Raw genomic sequence first — 17500 nt, 5'->3', positions numbered from 1 at the left:
ATCAAGAAGGATCACGGTGGACACGGCCATAGCCACGGTGGGGCACAGAAAGCGGTCGCACCGAAACCCGCTCCCACCGACAAGAGCTCCTCTCCTCCTGCATCGCCTTCTAAGGGTAATAAGAAGGATAAGAAGCAGGACCAGAAGGCGGAATCCGTGGCGGCCACTAGCAAATCGACCAAGGAGGAAGCGAAGGCGAAAGGAAAAGCCGTCCGGAAGGAACCGAAAAAGGAGGAAAAGATACAGATTGCTGGCTATCTTAATCTGGCCGCTGATTTTACGCACAACTTCACCGATGGCCTAGCGATCGGTGCATCCTATCTGGCCGGTAACAGTATCGGCATTGTGACTACGGTCACGATCCTGCTGCATGAAGTGCCACACGAAATCGGTGATTTCGCTATCCTGATCAAATCGGGATGCTCGAAGAAGAAGGCAATGCTGCTGCAGCTAACGACGGCCGTCGGTGCGCTCGCCGGTACGGTGCTGGCACTGTTGGGTAGTGGCAGTGAGGCGGCGGAATCCTGGGTACTACCATTCACCGCCGGTGGTTTCATCTACATCGCGACCGTTTCCGTCATTCCGGAGCTACTCGAGGAATCGACGAAGCTGTGGCAATCGTTAAAGGAAATCACGGCCTTGCTGGCCGGTGTTGGTATGATGGTAATTATCGCACAGTTCGAGTAGGAATCCCCCAGCCCCATTAACCATGGTCCGGTTTGGTCAGTCTCGTCATCTCGTCCATCGCGCTCCCTGTGAGCGTTCGTTGTCGTGTTCTGTGTGCATGCATGCCTGTACCTTCCATCCATTTGGTCAATGTTAATTTTCCTACTTATTAGTTAAGTGCATACGTTTAAATGAAGCCTCGTTCTTGAAGAGACCACATTCGCAGTCCAGAGAACTTATTAGTTTCATCTTTTGCCATCGGAAAGGAAACTTAATTTTCCATAAAAGGTTCTATCGCCCAGTACACTTTACCTTCCCATTTGATTGTGACCGAAATGGTTTCCTTCTCTTCTTAAGTGATGGTACAAACGTTTCTTTCGACTTAATCCTACCAGAACAAAAGATGAACAGAGCAATATTACTGATAATGTTATTAAGAATAAAAAGAACCATAAGTGAAGCTACTGCTACAGTTCCATGTCAGTTCCTCTTTGTGCAACACTAAGAGCCACATACTTTTTGAATGATTCTCTCGCGACAGCACACTCCGTGGTCTTGTTCCGCATCACTAGTCTTATCATCATCAGCAGTTGCTAGCAACGTGTCCCGTTTATGTCCGGTACGATAGGGAATGTGTTCTACCTACATACTGTCCACCGTGGACGCTACAGCAATCGTCTTTTCCTTTTTGATTGCGCCCTGTTGCCGCTAAGTTCAATTCGTGCCAATAGTCACGCATTACTGATAACATTGACAACGACAGTTAGCTATCTAGGATCTTCGAGCGGCGTAGTCACACCTTTGTGTTTTAGCAGGTGCCGGGAAGGTTGATTCAACGGTTCGGCAGTACGGCCTGTGTTCTTGTGTAGAATCGTCGAGTGTTCTTTCTGTTAAGAATAGCTAGTTACTCCTGTGTTCGTTCTGTAGTAGCTATGACGATCGGTGGTGATTGGTACCATTATGTCCTGATGTGCGATCTACGCGACATTCATCCATTTCATTTCCATTTCTCCAGGGATATTGCCTTATGATTATAGAAGAAACCATTGAATCATGATCATTGTAAGAAGCAGGATAACAGGATCTAGGCGCAGTGTTTGGCACGGTTTTTAGCTTAACAATCGTCATCCAAAGCGAAGCTCGGCTTTGCAGCGATTTTAATGTTCAAAACGGAATCGTTATGTATGGGTTTGTAAAGCGCTGATTGTAAAACAATGGCAGTGGCTGTTGATTGTTTAAGAAATAAAATAAAATATACACACTTCAACGATCCGGTCAGCGTCGTCAGCAGAAATCCGAAATCCGGCTCAAGAATAAAACGAATTCATCTAACGGTCGATTTAGATCTTTTCATCGCCAGTCGATGTTTTTCAGATTCGCTCGGCGATGTTTTTTTTCATTCAACTTTCGGACTCTGTTCTTATAAACGTAGCGCTTTAAATTGTTCGCCGCTGTCAAACCGCTTTTCAACTGCCCCGAAAACAAAAATGCTCCGGAAAAAGTAAAAAATTGTGCTTTTCTTCAACGTTTTTCGTCTCTGTGTGTGCATATTTCGCGTTCTTTTTCGTGCTTATTTAGTCGTACGCGTCGGTTACGTCGAACAAACCAAAAAAATCGTGCGAATAATGATGAATCCGCGGCTCACAACACCAAAGAACCGCTTCGGTGCAGCTGCTGCGTCCTCGTCGCCTGCGACGAAAACCTCCACGCCACGCTCGCTAATCAGGCCGGCCGGATCAAAATTGGGACCATCGCTGCTTGCCAAACGCTCCCTACTAAATACATCAAGTTCCGACTCTCTGCCAGGATCTCCCGTTCAACCGCCGGCGGCCAAATCGGTATCCGCTCGTATCGCTGCGGCCACCAGTATGGGTGCGAAATCGAAATCATCCACGATGCTGAACAGCTGCTACACACCATGCCAGGACCGCCAGTTGCATAAAGCGCCGCCTGCTTCATCTCGGAGCGCTTGCAAAGAACCGGGAACGCCAAGCAATCTGCTGAAGCGGGCAAGGGCACGCGAGGACCTGTTGAATGCCCGGACGCCCGAGTGTTTCTCGCGTCTCTCGCACCTCTCGCTCGAAAGTCCGCCATCAAGCGCTGATAGAATGCGGGCGAGTACGGGAGCACTGAATGAATCGCATCGCAGCACCAAGGAAAAGGACACAACGCAGGGAGAAATCAGCAATCTGACGGTAGCCATCCGTATCCGGCCACTCTCCCCGAAGGAGTGCGTGGATTCGGTGGCCAACATCGTGCGCGTCAACGGCAATGAGCTATCGGTTTACGCAGGCCCAACGGCCGACAATTTGGCCGGGGTAGAGAGCCGCTTCACCTACGATCATGTCCTGTGGTCGTGTAACGCCGAAGAGAAGGCCTACGTTGATCAGGCGGGAGTGTACAACTGCTTGGTCCATCCACTGCTGGATCGTGCGTTCGAGGGATACAACACTTGCCTGTTCGCTTACGGGCAGACCGGATCGGGCAAAAGTTACAGCATGATGGGCATCGATCTGGATGACAACTATGACGATGGTCCCAACTCGGAAGCGGGCATCATTCCGCGCTTCTGCCAGGAACTGTTTGCCCGTATCGACGCTCTGAAGGGACGCGTACATGCCGAGGTTGAAGTGAGCTACTTTGAGATATACAACGAAAAGATCTATGATCTTCTGTCGGTCACATCGGCTCATGGTGGCGTAGGGCTGGTGGGCACACCGGGAAACAATGTGAAGAAACCAACGTTGAAGATACGCGAACATCCAGTGCTAGGACCGTACGTTGTCGATCTCAGTACACATCCGGTCGATTCGCATACGGCCCTGCGGAACTGGCTGGCCGTTGGCAATAGCCAGCGTGCGACGGCCGCAACGGGTATGAACGACAAAAGCTCTCGCTCCCACTCGATCTTCTCCGTTATGCTGAACCTAGCCGAGGTCGTGAGCAGTAGCGGTAGCGATACGGATACGGATGGTTCCGGTGATGGACCAGCGAAGAAAACGACAACGGTTAAGCAAACGAAGCGCAGCAAGATCAGTCTGGTCGATCTGGCCGGATCCGAACGTGTGCATAACACCTGTGCAAGCGGAGCACGCCTTCGGGAGGGCGTGAGCATCAACAAAAGTCTTATGACGCTCGGTAAAGTGATCACGGCGCTAGCGGATCCGAAGAGAAACAATCACAGCTACATACCGTACCGCGACTCGGCACTCACGTGGCTACTGCGGGTAAGTGAAACGTTTATTTACTCAAATGTACACCCCCTTACGGGGCATTCTTTATTGTCCGATCTCAGTTGAGCAACAGGCCGGAAGACTCGAAGGAACAACTAGGCAACACGGTACGCCGGACTAGCCGGTGATGCCTGCACTTGCACACCAGGGCACACTTGGAGCAGCATGGTTTTTTGATAACCTTCTTCACCGACACCGTCGAAGGTGGCTCTGCAAAATGAATCAATCGTTGAAACCCAGGGCTTGAATCACCCTCTACATTCCAGCCGATACTTACCCGCCTTGGTTTGGCCTTGTTGCTTATCGCTGTGCTTAGTATGGAACATTTTTTTCCACTTCATTTTCACTGATTGATGAGTGATTTAATCAATTTGCACGGGTTTTTTTACGCTACGACGCGTTTGAATTGTCTGCACTGCCCAAGCAATGATCAAAAAGTGATCAAAACAGCCGTGTAAAGAGACCATAAGGGTGCATGTTTCTACGCAGCAAGTTAAACCACAAAATCGTTGCCATAGCTTGGGTCAGATAATGGAGGTCCGTTTCCACAGGAAACCAGTAACCGTTGTAGCGGTTGGACAGTAAGATGTGGATAAATTACGGAGTGATCGTATCGTGTACTGGTAAACCCAAGTGGTTTCCACAATCCTGCTTTATTTTCCCTACAAAGTACCTTCCTGGCACCGGGGAGTGAGACAGACAAGTAGCGCTTTATCTTATCTGGAACAGCCGCTACAGCATTGTGCATTGTGGCCAACACCGTAAAAGTGTTCTGGTAAACACTGGCCTCCAAAAAAAAATCTCCTATTGCGACACTCCAGAGTTTACGGTATGGCACGCGTTGCATCGCATTGGTGGGTACCAAATCAAAGACGAGGTGCCACACGGGATCACGCGATATGGTGGCAATAAAATTAGCCGCTCGATAATGAACCCACCACGCGGCCGGCGAGCTGATTGACCACGCTATCGCTGAATGCCCGACCTACAAAGTCTTCACGGGGCTCCACTCAATCATCACAGGGGTATCAATTCCGAAAGGCGTACCAGATAAATGCAGGCGTGAAAGAGCACCATACTGAACCAGTTTCTGTGTCCCTGTATGATAAGAACAAACATCTCCTGTGAGGGAGGGCTATCGTCAGATGGGTTGATGCCCAACGTTACAATACTCTAGCCCTATCGTGGCACCAGACGAATCCAAAGTCTACGGTCTCGTTGCTCGTATGTTCTTGAGTACACGCTCTCACCCTCTCAATCTCCGCGACTGCGGGTGTGTTATCGATAAGAAACCCAGGCAATGTGGCGACACACCACAAACGATACCATTCAGCCTTCATTCCGACTAACGTCATCCATTTGGTTAGCTGAAACCACTCGGATAGTAGGACGATAACCCCGGGTGCTACACTTCTTTCCATGTGATCGTTACCTAGAAGGAATTAAGAGCAAGATCCCATTTTGATTTGTATTATTGTATGGGATAAACATTTTATTTCATTATATGAAAAACGGATTGTAGCTTGAAAACAAGATCAACTCCACAAACGTGATTTCATGAGAGTAACTTACGATACACTGTATACTGGTTCTATATACGCTTACATGTTTCCCTTTTATGCCAAAAAATATTCTAAACATGCCATTTTCGCTAGCTGCATAGCACTACCTTAACCATAGCGTGTGTATGCTGATCTTGATGTACAACAATAATAAAACTTATCATCATATCCTACAAAGAGTCAGGATCAAGATCTATCATTCCCGAGAAAAGACAGTCTGCCCATTGCATGCAGCTAATACACCGTCGGTTTAGCTAATGCTTAGTTTTTTATATCCAGTTACAGTTAACTAAAGCAAACTTTTAACATGAACATGTTGAGAGGTGTATATATGACGAAGAAGATTGGTTCTTCCGCTGCCCTCGAAATGCATTTTTTGGATGGTCCAGGTGGTGTTTCCTTGATTCCCCGGATCCGCAATGCTGCTACGTCGTAATATTTGATTGCAATTGAAACCGTTTCAGTTTTTTTTTTTTTATCAAAATACACTGTCCTCGTGTAAGCGCTTAGTCTCTCTCTGCATTAATATTATAGATCAGTCTTTTGCAGCATATTAATCCTCGCCGGTAGCGGTAGAAGATGTGTGCCCCATTCTTCTCGCTGGATTTTCTCGTCTTTTTGTTCTTCTCGATAAATTAAGGACCTTCTTTTCACTTGGTTCGCGATAGCGATCTTATGACCATCATCATCATTATCGCTTCTAGTAAAAACGCGCTTACCAGAACCTGATCCAGATCTTTGATCATCTTCCTTTGAGTGAAGGAAGCGTTACTCTTCCTCGCTCTAGTGGGTGACTTAGCATACTCTACTCCGCGGGAAGGCTTCACCCTTCCTACACCTTATACACCTAATAATAATAATAATAATATAAAATATTCTAAATATTCTCTCCCTGCCTTTACCGATAGCTGATTGTATGCTCCTGTTCCGATCGTCATCCGCGATTACTTGCTTTCGTTTGATTCTTGCCGATTGAAGCTGCGGCCCGCCATACCGCGGTGCATGTGCTGATGATCGTCCGTGGGACTGCCAGCCCCGGGCGATGAGGCACCGGCCGGGCACTCGTCCTCCTCCTCATCCTCCTCCCGCAGCTCGTTGCACTCTTCGCTGATGCTCTCGGAAGTGATGCGCTGGCCACGCTTGCGCATGTACGCGCCGAGCGGTCGCTTTTTCTGTTCCTTGCAGAACGGACACGAATCCTTCGACGATTTTCCGCTGGCGCTCGATGCCGTCTTGCCGATGTAGCTGAGCAGTTTGGCTAACGGATAAGAAGAGAACAAGAAGTCGAGGCGGCTCGGTGAATGTCTATCGCTTTGTTTTCTTTTGTCGCGACACTGTACAAGCTACAATGTATGTTGTTTCGAAGTTATGTTTGTTAAACAACGGAGAACCAGCTTATCGGTGGTGCTGGATTGCAGTATAAAGTGGCCAACCTCCGGTGCATGCCAGTGCACTATCTTATCAAGACATTTCCGTTTGCATAAATAAGACCGCAGACTTTACGATCGCTCACAATCCTCTCTACGATGCTAAAATGAGCTTACAATAATCATTTAACATCAATTGTATAACATATTGCACTCGCTATTTCCGTTTAGTGAAAAGGCAACCACTTTTGAAGTGTTCCATTGGCAACAAATGGCACACAAGAAAGAGGAAGAGGACCTAGCTGAGTGCGACCTTTCGTACTTCATTTTATGATCTTTGCCTTCAACCTGGATCCTCTGGAACGTTCTACAGCATCAACAAGCAATGCCTTCGTGTCGAGTATTCCTGGCAAATTTGCGCAACACTTGACTGCGCGCTCCAACGTAAACAAACCCGGGGCGCAACCATAAGATAACATATATCGTTGCAACCAAGGCCCACCCGTATCCTATCTCAACCCAAACATGTAGAAACATCCTTGACAATCCGCGACACCACGGTACGGAAGTCACGAGACATGCACTCGTCGTCGGAATGGTTTGCTTTATTTTTTTTTGGTTTAAATTTACAGAAAAAAAGGAATTTATCACCTCGGTCACAAATTAACGCTCCTCTGGCTATTTGCTGCACTCTAATTGAGTGCACGTGACCGATGGCTGACTGACGCCAGCTAGGGCTCCGATGGCACGTGGCACCACGCAGTATTATGTTCCCCGGTTGCGATAAGCCGCGCGTGGACCCTTTGATTAATACGCGGATCCATGGACCAAGTGGGTTTTAGTAAGGATTTGTCCTGCTTTTTTTATGCCTTTCCAAAACAACATTTGGCACTGCAGGAAATGAAACTCCCTGCTTTTTTGCTACCGGAGTTGATCGTTTCGGTTTCTCAAGAAAAACAAATTAAACAACAATAAATTGAGGCTAACACCAAGTGCCGCGCGCGAGCGCGCGATAAGCTTCAAAACAGTGCGACGATTTCTTATCAAATCCGCTCGCACATTCTCGCCGCGAACTGTGCCACCACAGCAGCAGAGCGATGATCTAATCCTGCCTGCCGGACCAGAGCACAACCGGATCGCGAACCGATCGATGCCGTCTGCAGCATAGAAACATGCACATGAGCGCGCTTGAAATAACCGTTTGTGCGCCCTTGCGCGCGGTCGGTCTGATAAGGACAGACGGACGGACGAACGGAAGAGCTGAGAGCGAATGGTTCCAAGCTCCGGGACTCGGGGGCAATCAGAGCTGCTACTCGAGGTTTAAATGTTGATTAAAAATTCCATCTTGCCCCCCGCCATGTGGACCGTCGTCTCACTGATAGGGCACTCGCTATCAGCGTTCGGAGCCAGCGGCAGCAGCAACGCAAAACAATTGCAAATTCGTCATAAGAGGCAGGCGTGTCTCGGAAAGGGGGAGGGAGAAAAAGGACGGTTATCACCGACGCAGTTTAGCGAGATAAGACCCCCTCACTGTTGATGGCATCATTCGCTCCAACTGTTCTGTTCGTACAGGGGATTGCGTCCTTCGAGACACTTGATAGAGGGCACGCCAACGTCTTCCTTGTGGTGGTGCGTGACCTTACGAAGAGAAAGAGGACTTTTCTGCTTTCCTTGGGAGGAGAAGATATTAAGTATGCTAGTGATGGTTCATTCAGCAGCTGCCGTGCCTGGTGGTGCGTACGTGACCGGTGGCACATGTTGCTTCGGCACACCTGCGCGCGTTGCATCATTGGACTGACCAGGGGCCACCATTTCTTACAAGCGACAACGGATCCGAAACATCATGAATATAATCCACGGTTGAAGGGCTCTCCTAATGGTGTCCAATCACTCACACCGCGAAGCCATTGCCCTCTTCATGTCACGTTTTATCGACGTGGACGAAGACGAAGTTATTATCACTGGTAAGGTTTCCCCATTCTTTCCCTTGCCAGCCACATTTTGACGCATGCGCCAACCCCATACATCTCAACCATGCTGAGGATATGTAGGTCACAACGTGCTGGTCACTACACCACGGCCACGGGAGGATAGCATTGTTGTTACAGCATGGAACCATCAATGGGGTGCCGTAGTGGTGCCGTGAACAAGATGTGTCACGAGACGGTCATGACGGTCTGGTCTGGACGTTATGTTCCCATTCCCGAAAGGTCGCACCGTTGGCAATAAGACCATGGGCACCGCCGATCGCCAATGAATTCAATTGAATCAGCGGCGTTACTCTTGCGATCACACGATCGCGACATTTTGCAGACAATCTGCTTATCTGCTTCACCTTTTTTCTTCAACATTCGCTTAGATGATCAAATTGCTTGCCTTTGTGCCGCTACTAATAAGAAAGGCAAACGAGGAGTGATGTGATAATTGATCACCATCTACTAAACGAGCTCGCGCTAAGCACTGCTCGCGGAAGCTCGGAAACTGGAATGCCCTCTGACACACGGTGGCACACGCAACGGCACGACGACGGACGTTCTGACGAAGCTGACGTAACTTGAGCAGTTATCTTAATTGACTTAAATGGTTTTGCTACAATTGCCATATAACCGTTTTTAGTTTTGCAGTCTAAACGTTGATCTCACTTTCACTTAGTGCATATTAGTGAGACCGACGTCTGGTGCTGTGCTGCCTGTGGACCTTTCCCTCATCCCACCGGCAATCCGACTACAATGGAAGACAGGGCACTCCCTTTCCACGATCATGTGCATTCACATTTTCCACGGTAAATTGCCCAACCAAGGTCAACCTTTGCGACACAGTGTGCGACCATCGCTCGCCTTCATTTGCATCAAATGGTGGCTTCCGGTTCGACCGCGGCACCGCGTTTGCGGCAGTTCTCGAATGCACCACCGACTATTCTCTGCTGGATAAATACGCTGGATCAATTTAGCGAGTTCATCTCCCTGTTCTAACGCGCGGCGCAGTTTAATCCCCTCCCCGGCCCGATACCGGAGATCAACCATTTGCGCTTCAATCCACACATCGCGCGTACCGTGGTTTGAACGTACGCATATGTGGTCGTGGTGTAAAGTCTGGTCTGCCGCGCCCACCTTTTTCCTTCTCGAAACCACCTTCTCTTTGTTCCGTTTGCATTTCCTCTTCCTACTTCTCGTTGCGAGATGCGCAAATGCGCGCAAATGGCACAAGAATGATGTCAACGGCATCTTCTCGGAGCACTTGTACCCGCTAGGTACACTCGGTTCCCAGCGTCAAGATCATCGGTGTCCGTCGATCGGCGGATAGAATATGGAGTCTGTGTACCAAGTTCTCGTTCTCCATTTGCTATTTTTAGCGAAATGATCATTCGCTACCTTCAACTCCGTCGGTTCTTTGCACCACAGAAACCGGTCCCGGGAATGGGATTGGTTGTAGGTTGGAGTAGTTGATGCCAGCGGCCCACAAAACGTGTGTGCGTGCTTGCGAGCGTGTTTGCGGTTTTCTGTGCTTGGCCGGTCGGCTTTTCCAACGGGTACCAGAGCACCACCTGCTCCTCCCGTGACGCCACCGGTAGCCCACCACCGAAAGCCCAATTCACTGAAAGGAATCCGATTTCGTTGGCTCAGTTTTGCGTCAGCAATCAACCGTCAGCGTCAGCGCCAGTAGCGCCTCCGAGGAATGCTGTCTCGTGCACGGCAGGCGAATCATGTTTCAAGCTGCTGCTCAATAGCGCCCTCCCCGCAAAGCCCTATACTTAGCTCAATTCAAGTGGCTAGGTGTCCATTATGCAATGGCGGACTGGGGTGGTACACCCGAGTGTTGGGGGACGTTTAATCCAAAAATAGTTTTTCACTCTCACACTGAGAGCTGGCGTCGGAAAACCCCTCCCAGGGCGAGGAGTCATTCCGGCATTCCGATCGTTAGTAGACGACGTTGTCGTCGTTGACGTCGTGGGCGCCACAGTGTGCACCCCCCACGAGTGCAGTTTTGTTTTTGTGTGTATTATTTATCTCGGTCAGTCTAAATTTGGATTTGGCCCTGATGGAAGGAATGATCACGCACACGACGATCGCGTGTGCTGCCGCGTAAACATACTCGGCGAAGAAGGCCAAACCTTGTGGCCAAGAACCTGAAAGAGAATGGATTTTTGGAGGCGCGTGGCATTTCCACAGGCATCCATCGAGCGATTGGTGCTTTGCGGGCAATCAACCGCAAGACGCGATCGCAAATTATGCCTCGATTGCAACTTTTTTTCTTTTGCCAGCAGCCCCATTCTGTACGACGCTGCGGATATAATACCGCCAGCAAGGTTAAAGCTATTGCCTGAGCACACACTGGCGCACACTTCTCTGACACCGTGCCGCAGTTTTAATTACGGTTTTTTCGTTTGTTTTTTACCCGTCCTTCCCTTTGAAACGCAACCGAGCGTAACAAGAACGCATAAAGCGCCACGTATGAGAATCTGGCGGACAATCCCCCATGACTCAAGCGATCAACGATCGCATCGCACATCGCGATGCATTGAACAATGTGTAATCGTGGCGTGGCGGTACACCGTGTACGCAACATCCAAAACAACATTCCACGTAACTTGTTTTGATCTTGCCATCTCGTCGCGTCGCAATGTCAGTAAGCTACTAGCTAGTCGGCTAGCTGATGGTTGCGCGGTTTACCTTGAGCGCTGACCGATCCAGGCGATCCGGAGTGTCGCTGCTGTTGCTGCTTGCTCTTCGGGATCGGATTGTTGAGCGGGTTCTCCAGCGTGCCGTACGGGAACTTCTCGTAGTCCCGGTAGGTCGGTCCCCGGAACGACGAGTACTGGAGGCTGTCGCTCATGTAGTAGATATCCATTGCGTTTGCGTTTCCCTTTCTCCTCGTTTGGCTTGTAGTCCTTGAAGGTTCCCCCGCGAGAAGGAAATCGACTGAAGATGAAGTGTTTTTACGGCGTCTTTGTTCGCTAGCCTTAACACGGCATTAGACGATGGTCACACGATCTTAAAAGCGTGCTGTGCTGAGACACCGCGGTGTCCTTCGCTGGCGGGCCTTCAATGTTCTTTTTTTTTAAAGGACCCCGAACCGGATCGTTAATGACTGGCACAGTAAACTAGTTCGTGCATTTGATTGGCTTCTTCACGGTTCTGTTTCCTTCTTGCTATGGTTTCACTCTTGCATCCGTAGTGCTGCTGCTGCTGCTGCTAGTAGTGCTGCACCATTTGGCGGGCTTTTGCCTTTGATGGAGGGAACACCCGTAAATGGTGTCGACTTCCGCTCACGCGCGTACAACGATTTTAAGAGAGAAATTGTGTCTCGCTGCCTGCGTCTGTTGGTGACACTTTCACTGAGCACACTATCGCACTCTACAAGAAAACTGGATTGTTTATGCTGTTATTTTATGCTTGTTGTTCTTCGTTCTTCCCCAAACGCACGCAATCATTAACGGAAAAGGTCTCTCAGTTTGAAGGACACGTTCATAAACACTTGAAACACCACAAATACGGTTGTCGATACGACGCAAATCACACGGTGGGTGGTGGGTCGCTAGCTAGCTGCTGCTGCTGTTGCTGATGCGTTCCGTTCGTTAAGCGCTGTGAAGCTGAACTGCGGCGCGTCATCGAGCGTGCCCACGGATATAGCCAAACAACACATACTCACACCACCCTCGCACCCTTTCCGCCCGTCCGTCGGTCGGTCGGTCGGTTGGTCCCTCGGTCCCTCGGTCCTCGGTCAATGGACGACGACGCACCGCGAGTAAAGAAGGTGGTACGCCACAACGCCTCAACCACACAACCATAAAACGTGTTGTGCGTTTTTTTTTGTACGTGGTACAGCACACGTAGACATCGTTGCTGTTGGTCTCATCTCGCGCAGGCTCGCTTGAAGACGTTCGGTTGTGTCGGTGGCCACGGTATGTGCGCAGCAGATACGCATAAGCCAGTGGTGGCCAACCTGCCAGCTCTTTCGGTTTGCCATGTTTTTGGATTTCTTCAAACAACTTAGAAGCAGAAGATGATCCCTTTTTTTAAAGGACATTGCAAGCTATTTCATCAGATTGATTTGGAATAAGCAAATTTAATGATTATTTGATGCCCAAACTGGTCAAACAGGCCGGAAGTAGACAATTTTTTATGCGAAAATTAAACACAAATTTGATGATCATAGAATTTGAAAGTATATCCAAGATGTTGGACCAAAGCAAATCCAAGCAGATAACTTTTAATTTTACTTCTATTATGGCCCATAATTTATGGGTCTTAACTTAAGACTTTTAAGAAGAATCCATTGAATATACAGATCATTTGCTGAATGGAAAATATGATTTGGCCCGCAGCATAACTCTGGCCATCACTGGCACCGAACCGGGTGGGCTGGCGAGAGTGAAACCCAGGATCCACGAGATCTGTGTGCGTGTCTCTGCTGCACATGTTGCGTTTGGTTTTGGTTTCGAAACGCTCCACGCTGGTCTGGTGGTGGGTTGTACACTCTCGCTTCTTTACAAACGACCGGCGGGGTGGCCATTCAACAAAATGCGCTTTGGCCAACGACCACGCTTTGGTGCGTGTGTTGGTGTTTTGAACTGGATTTGTACTCTGGCGAGAGACGAGCATTAGCATAAGCGAGAGAAGATTCCAGCGGAGAATGGCTCCAGCCGATGGATGTGGTGGAGGCGCCTCCACTGGTCCTCGCGAGGCGCAATCAGCAGCGAGCACCGCGATCCTCGTGTTAGCAAATGGCGAATAACACAACAAAGCGTTGCAGCCTGCCTCTCTTAGCAGATGCAGATAAGAGGAGGAACAGCATGTGACCACTTAAAAATAGTATGGCTCTTTGGTGACGATCTATTAGCGGAACTGCAGTCAGACGGAGGCTGTTTGGTTTTCGTTTCCTGAAACCCGATTCGTCACAATATGGGAATCGGTTTGTGAAAAGAAGCTTAAAGTGTGTCGCCAATCCTTATCGCTTTTCTGATGACTAATCGATGGAGTTGATGAGTAGTCAGTAGACAAGAACGAACCAGGGTGAAAGGTGATCGATGTTTTTGTGCTGGAGATCTTCTTTTTTATGCCAGACAAAAGACGCTACTGTTGACAAGAGAAGAAAGAAACGACTGTTGATTACGCACTTCTGCTGGAAACGGTATTTTGATAACGCATGGGAACGAACGGTTGGTTGAATTTATGGAAAATTTCTTTTAACTTGTCTTGTTTCTTTGCTACCGACAAAACTGCCGGTCCCCAGGGGGGGTCCATACGGTGCCCTGTTTACCAGCTAGTTTCATTTACCAGTTACTTAGAATAATCTTATCAGCGTGGTGGCACGTCTCGATTACTGCGCAGGCACTGCGGTTCTAATCTGCGTCATAATCGTTTTCCAATATGTGCATTGCACGCATGATAAGCCACGGCACGGCGGTAATTTGTATTGCCAGCGGTGATAGACTCCCCAGGTTTATCTCCTGGTCTAATTGTCCTCCGTCGTGTTCGCCAATGCAAAACCTTTATCCATAAAACACATAATCTATTGTTCTTCTGACGATCTTCAAAGAGTTCCCAATTGGCACCCTTTTATTTGGAAACCCCTTCGTCGTCGAATGGTTATCAAACACAAATGGGTAATTAAATTGTGACGCCTTTTTTGAGGTTTTCGATAAGAAAGCTTCTCGTATCGACGCGAAGTCGGCGTAGATTTTTTTTTCTTCAGATCAGATCAACCTGTTCACCATCCTGTTGCATGTCTGCCGGTGCCTTATTGTTGCACTCGACGAACTGGGTAAGGGTTCAAAGATTGGCCAATACTACTGCACTGTTCCCCTATCCACGATCAATCAGTAATCAATCATTGAATCACGGGGTGATAAGACGGACCTACATGGTGCCAGTATCGGTCATAAACATTCAGGTTGAGTCAATAATATGTGCAAACTCTGCGCTGCGCTGGTGGATCGCTTTCTTCTCGGATCTTCTGCGGTATCAAGAGGCACGTCGACCTTTTCACTGCGTCTTATCGCTGGCTTCTTAGCTAAAGTTCGATTAGATCATCGATGAATTTGTCTCAATCGGCACCATGGCACAATCGTGGCAGTACTTTAATCGTTTTAATTGTCCTCATTGCTGCTGGAACTGGTCTGTCTGGTCGAATACATCGGTTATTAACCTATCAAACACGCAACACGTGTCGTCCTTCGACAGTAGCGAGTTCTGGTACCGAGATGCTGTTAATTGCTTTGCATTGAAAACAACGAAGGCAGCAAAGTACCTGCAAGAATTGAATTTAGAGGTAAAGAATGCCGTTCTTTATCTTCCGAGGTATGGATTTTTGAAGGTTTTCCCGATAGCTGTAGGTACAACCTTTACACAGAACAACCGTTAATCTGTACTAATTCTACACCCAAAGGGTCAAAATAAGACGTAATTGTTCGCAAAGTTCAGTGTTTCGCTTCAAGGATTTTCCGCGGCGTTGCTTGGGTAGAATCGCAGAACCAGAGGATGTTGACTGTGACTGTGCTTATCACTGGCATACCAATGGTGAGTAACATGCCTCGTTACAACCTTGCTTCGTTTGTCATTACGCGCGGCATATCACCGACGAAACTGCGTAGTTCTTTCTTGACCGCCGCGGATGGTTATCGATGGGGCGAGATAAATGGTCCGGACAGCGTGAGGGGTTCTGTATCCGAATTACCACTCGCCTTGTTTACCCGTAGTTTGTGCGTTGATTTCTAATCAAATTGACCTTGCTGATGGTAGTTCCTGGATTAGGGAACTTCCTGAAAGGGCTTCGAAATACGTTTTAGAAGGCTATTTTTAGGTTGAAGGGCTTTTAGCTCTAGCCAGTCGGAAGTTTATCTTGCGCCTGTATGTTTATTGCATTTCTTTTGCAAATATTTACTCATCACTCTTGGTTGTAGACATCGTTACATGCCGGATAAAATCATCTAGTTTCCAAGCTCATGCACCAGGGAATCACCAGGAAAGTGAGTGCATGGCAATAGAGCTGCATTTGGGTTAACACATCCCGGTGACTATATCGGTGCAGATAGCACTTTACTCTTGACAAATAGTCGGACTACTTGCTCTTATCAAACACTTCAAGTTAAATATGGAACACATGAAGTGGTGAGACACACCTCCCTCAGCCTTTTCATTTCTAAGAACATGAGCGAAGGGAACACGGTTAAGGCTTGGGAATCCTTATCATTGATCTAGGCTTATAAAGCGATCAAACGTATCTGGAGTTTCAATCATGTGTTATTAGTACTGGAAACCCACATGGGAAATATTCCTGAAGCCGGCGATACATGAAGCGTAAACTCTCGTATAAACTCAGAATGTAATGCCAAAAAGAATGTAATGCTTGATATCCTTTAAAGTCCCACAATGTCCATAAATAAGGCCTAAGGTCTTCTTAACCCGGAATCGATTTAGCTTTGTTTCATTTCAAGATTCCAACGGAGCGCTTCCTTGGACATCACGAGATGTACGTTCATAAACAACAACGACACGGATTGCAACTGGCAATACCATAGAGTCAGATAACGATACTTTGTTCGACCCTGACCGTGGGTATTGCGTTACCTACCGCTGCCGGCAACGGGTGTTGCGCGGGATTAATATTGTTAGATAATTGTTGTCGTCGTCCGTGCTGCGAGTTCAACCACCATGCAATCTCCCGCCCGGTAACCGTAGTGTTATGAACCCGAGATACTAGCTCGTTGTAATATATGTCGTTTGGTTATGTTTAAGGCGCCATAACTCAACCGTTCTGCTCGTAAGAGGGATGAGTTAATTTATTTTATTTTGGAAACAAACGCGTGCCACCGATTATTCCTGATTAATTGATTCCACCTTTCCAACTCGGTCACAATTCGGCCTTTCTTATGAGCAGCGGAAGGTGGTATCATTCGATACGACTGGTTGGGTTTCGTGTTTCCGGCTGTGGTCAGTCGCGGGGCACGGTCACACAATACGCATTCGCGCGCCTGTCGATCGTTTCGGTCGAACTGCTGCATTGGAATTCGGTTTCGTGCCTTTTTCCACAATAATGCTTCATATTGCAACTACATTTTGTATGACGATCGTTCTCGTTCTCAGGAAAATCTTGGCGGCAACTCACGGACCGTGATGTTGGCCACGATCTCGCCCGCCAGTATACATCGCGATGAAACGCTTGCCACCCTACGTTACGCTTGCCAGGCACGCAGCATCGTGAACCGTGTGAAGGTGAACGAAGATCCGAACGATCGGCTGATCCGTGAGCTGCTGGCCAAAATCGAACGTCTACAGGTTCAGCAGCAAAACTACGAACGCCAGAGGCGCCTCTCGGAAGCGAATCTTCTGCAGCCACGCAAAATCATCATCGAAACATCGGTCGACGATGGGAAGGTGGAGGCACTGCGCCAGCAGTTGGCCGAAACGGAGCAGGAACTGGCCAAAGCTCAACGTTCCTGGCGCGAGCGACTCCAGGAAGCGGAAGATGTACGGCGAACGGAGATGAAGCTACTTAAACGTAAAGGGCTAGCGCTGGAACTGTCGGCCGAACAGAAGGAACCCTGTCTGGTGAACTTGGCAGCCGATCCGATGCTGTCGGGGACACTGCTGTACCTGATACCAGCCGGTACGGTGCGTATCGGTCGACCTTCATCACTCTCCTCACCGGATATTATGCTCGAGGGCCCACT

At 48.5% G+C, this 17500-nt stretch overlaps 3 protein-coding genes across 4 annotated transcripts in view; 2 read left to right on the top strand and 1 right to left on the bottom strand.

Annotated features, from left to right (window-relative positions):
- LOC126573017 (protein catecholamines up) overlaps positions 1-1926 on the top strand; it is a 3137-nt gene extending 1211 nt beyond the window's left edge. The window contains exons 2-3 of one of the 2 annotated variants that reach the window (XR_007607981.1): positions 1-1608; positions 1682-1926. The exon at positions 1-1608 is cut by the window's left edge and continues 356 nt beyond it. Coding sequence is in view for 1 of the 2 variants with exons in the window: in XM_050232795.1 (XP_050088752.1) it covers positions 1-663; positions 1682-1723 (705 nt within the window). In the remaining variant the exon portion in view is untranslated. The remainder of the gene's footprint in view (positions 1609-1681) is intronic. The other variant, XM_050232795.1, reaches the window with a different exon arrangement.
- A 354-nt stretch (positions 1927-2280) lies between these two features.
- LOC126573010 (kinesin-like protein KIF14) overlaps positions 2281-17500 on the top strand; it is a 16887-nt gene continuing 1667 nt past the window's right edge. The window contains exons 1-2 of the mRNA XM_050232772.1: positions 2281-3893; positions 16914-17500. The exon at positions 16914-17500 is cut by the window's right edge and continues 18 nt beyond it. Coding sequence (XP_050088729.1) covers positions 2292-3893; positions 16914-17500 — 2189 coding nt within the window. The 5' untranslated portion in view covers positions 2281-2291. The remainder of the gene's footprint in view (positions 3894-16913) is intronic.
- LOC126573032 (uncharacterized) lies at positions 5900-12430 on the bottom strand. The gene is made up of 2 exons (XM_050232813.1): positions 11499-12430; positions 5900-6719 (listed from the first exon to the last, which is right to left on the bottom strand). Exons 1-2 carry the CDS (start codon positions 11674-11676, stop codon positions 6406-6408), a joined length of 492 nt encoding a protein of 163 aa, XP_050088770.1. The 5' UTR covers positions 11677-12430; the 3' UTR covers positions 5900-6405.

The sequence above is a fragment of the Anopheles aquasalis genome, chromosome 2, assembly GCF_943734665.1.
Source record: "Anopheles aquasalis chromosome 2, idAnoAquaMG_Q_19, whole genome shotgun sequence".
NCBI lineage: Eukaryota > Metazoa > Arthropoda > Insecta > Diptera > Culicidae > Anopheles > Anopheles aquasalis.
Note: the sequence above shows the minus strand (reverse complement) of the source record. Positions and strands in the feature narration are given on the sequence as shown.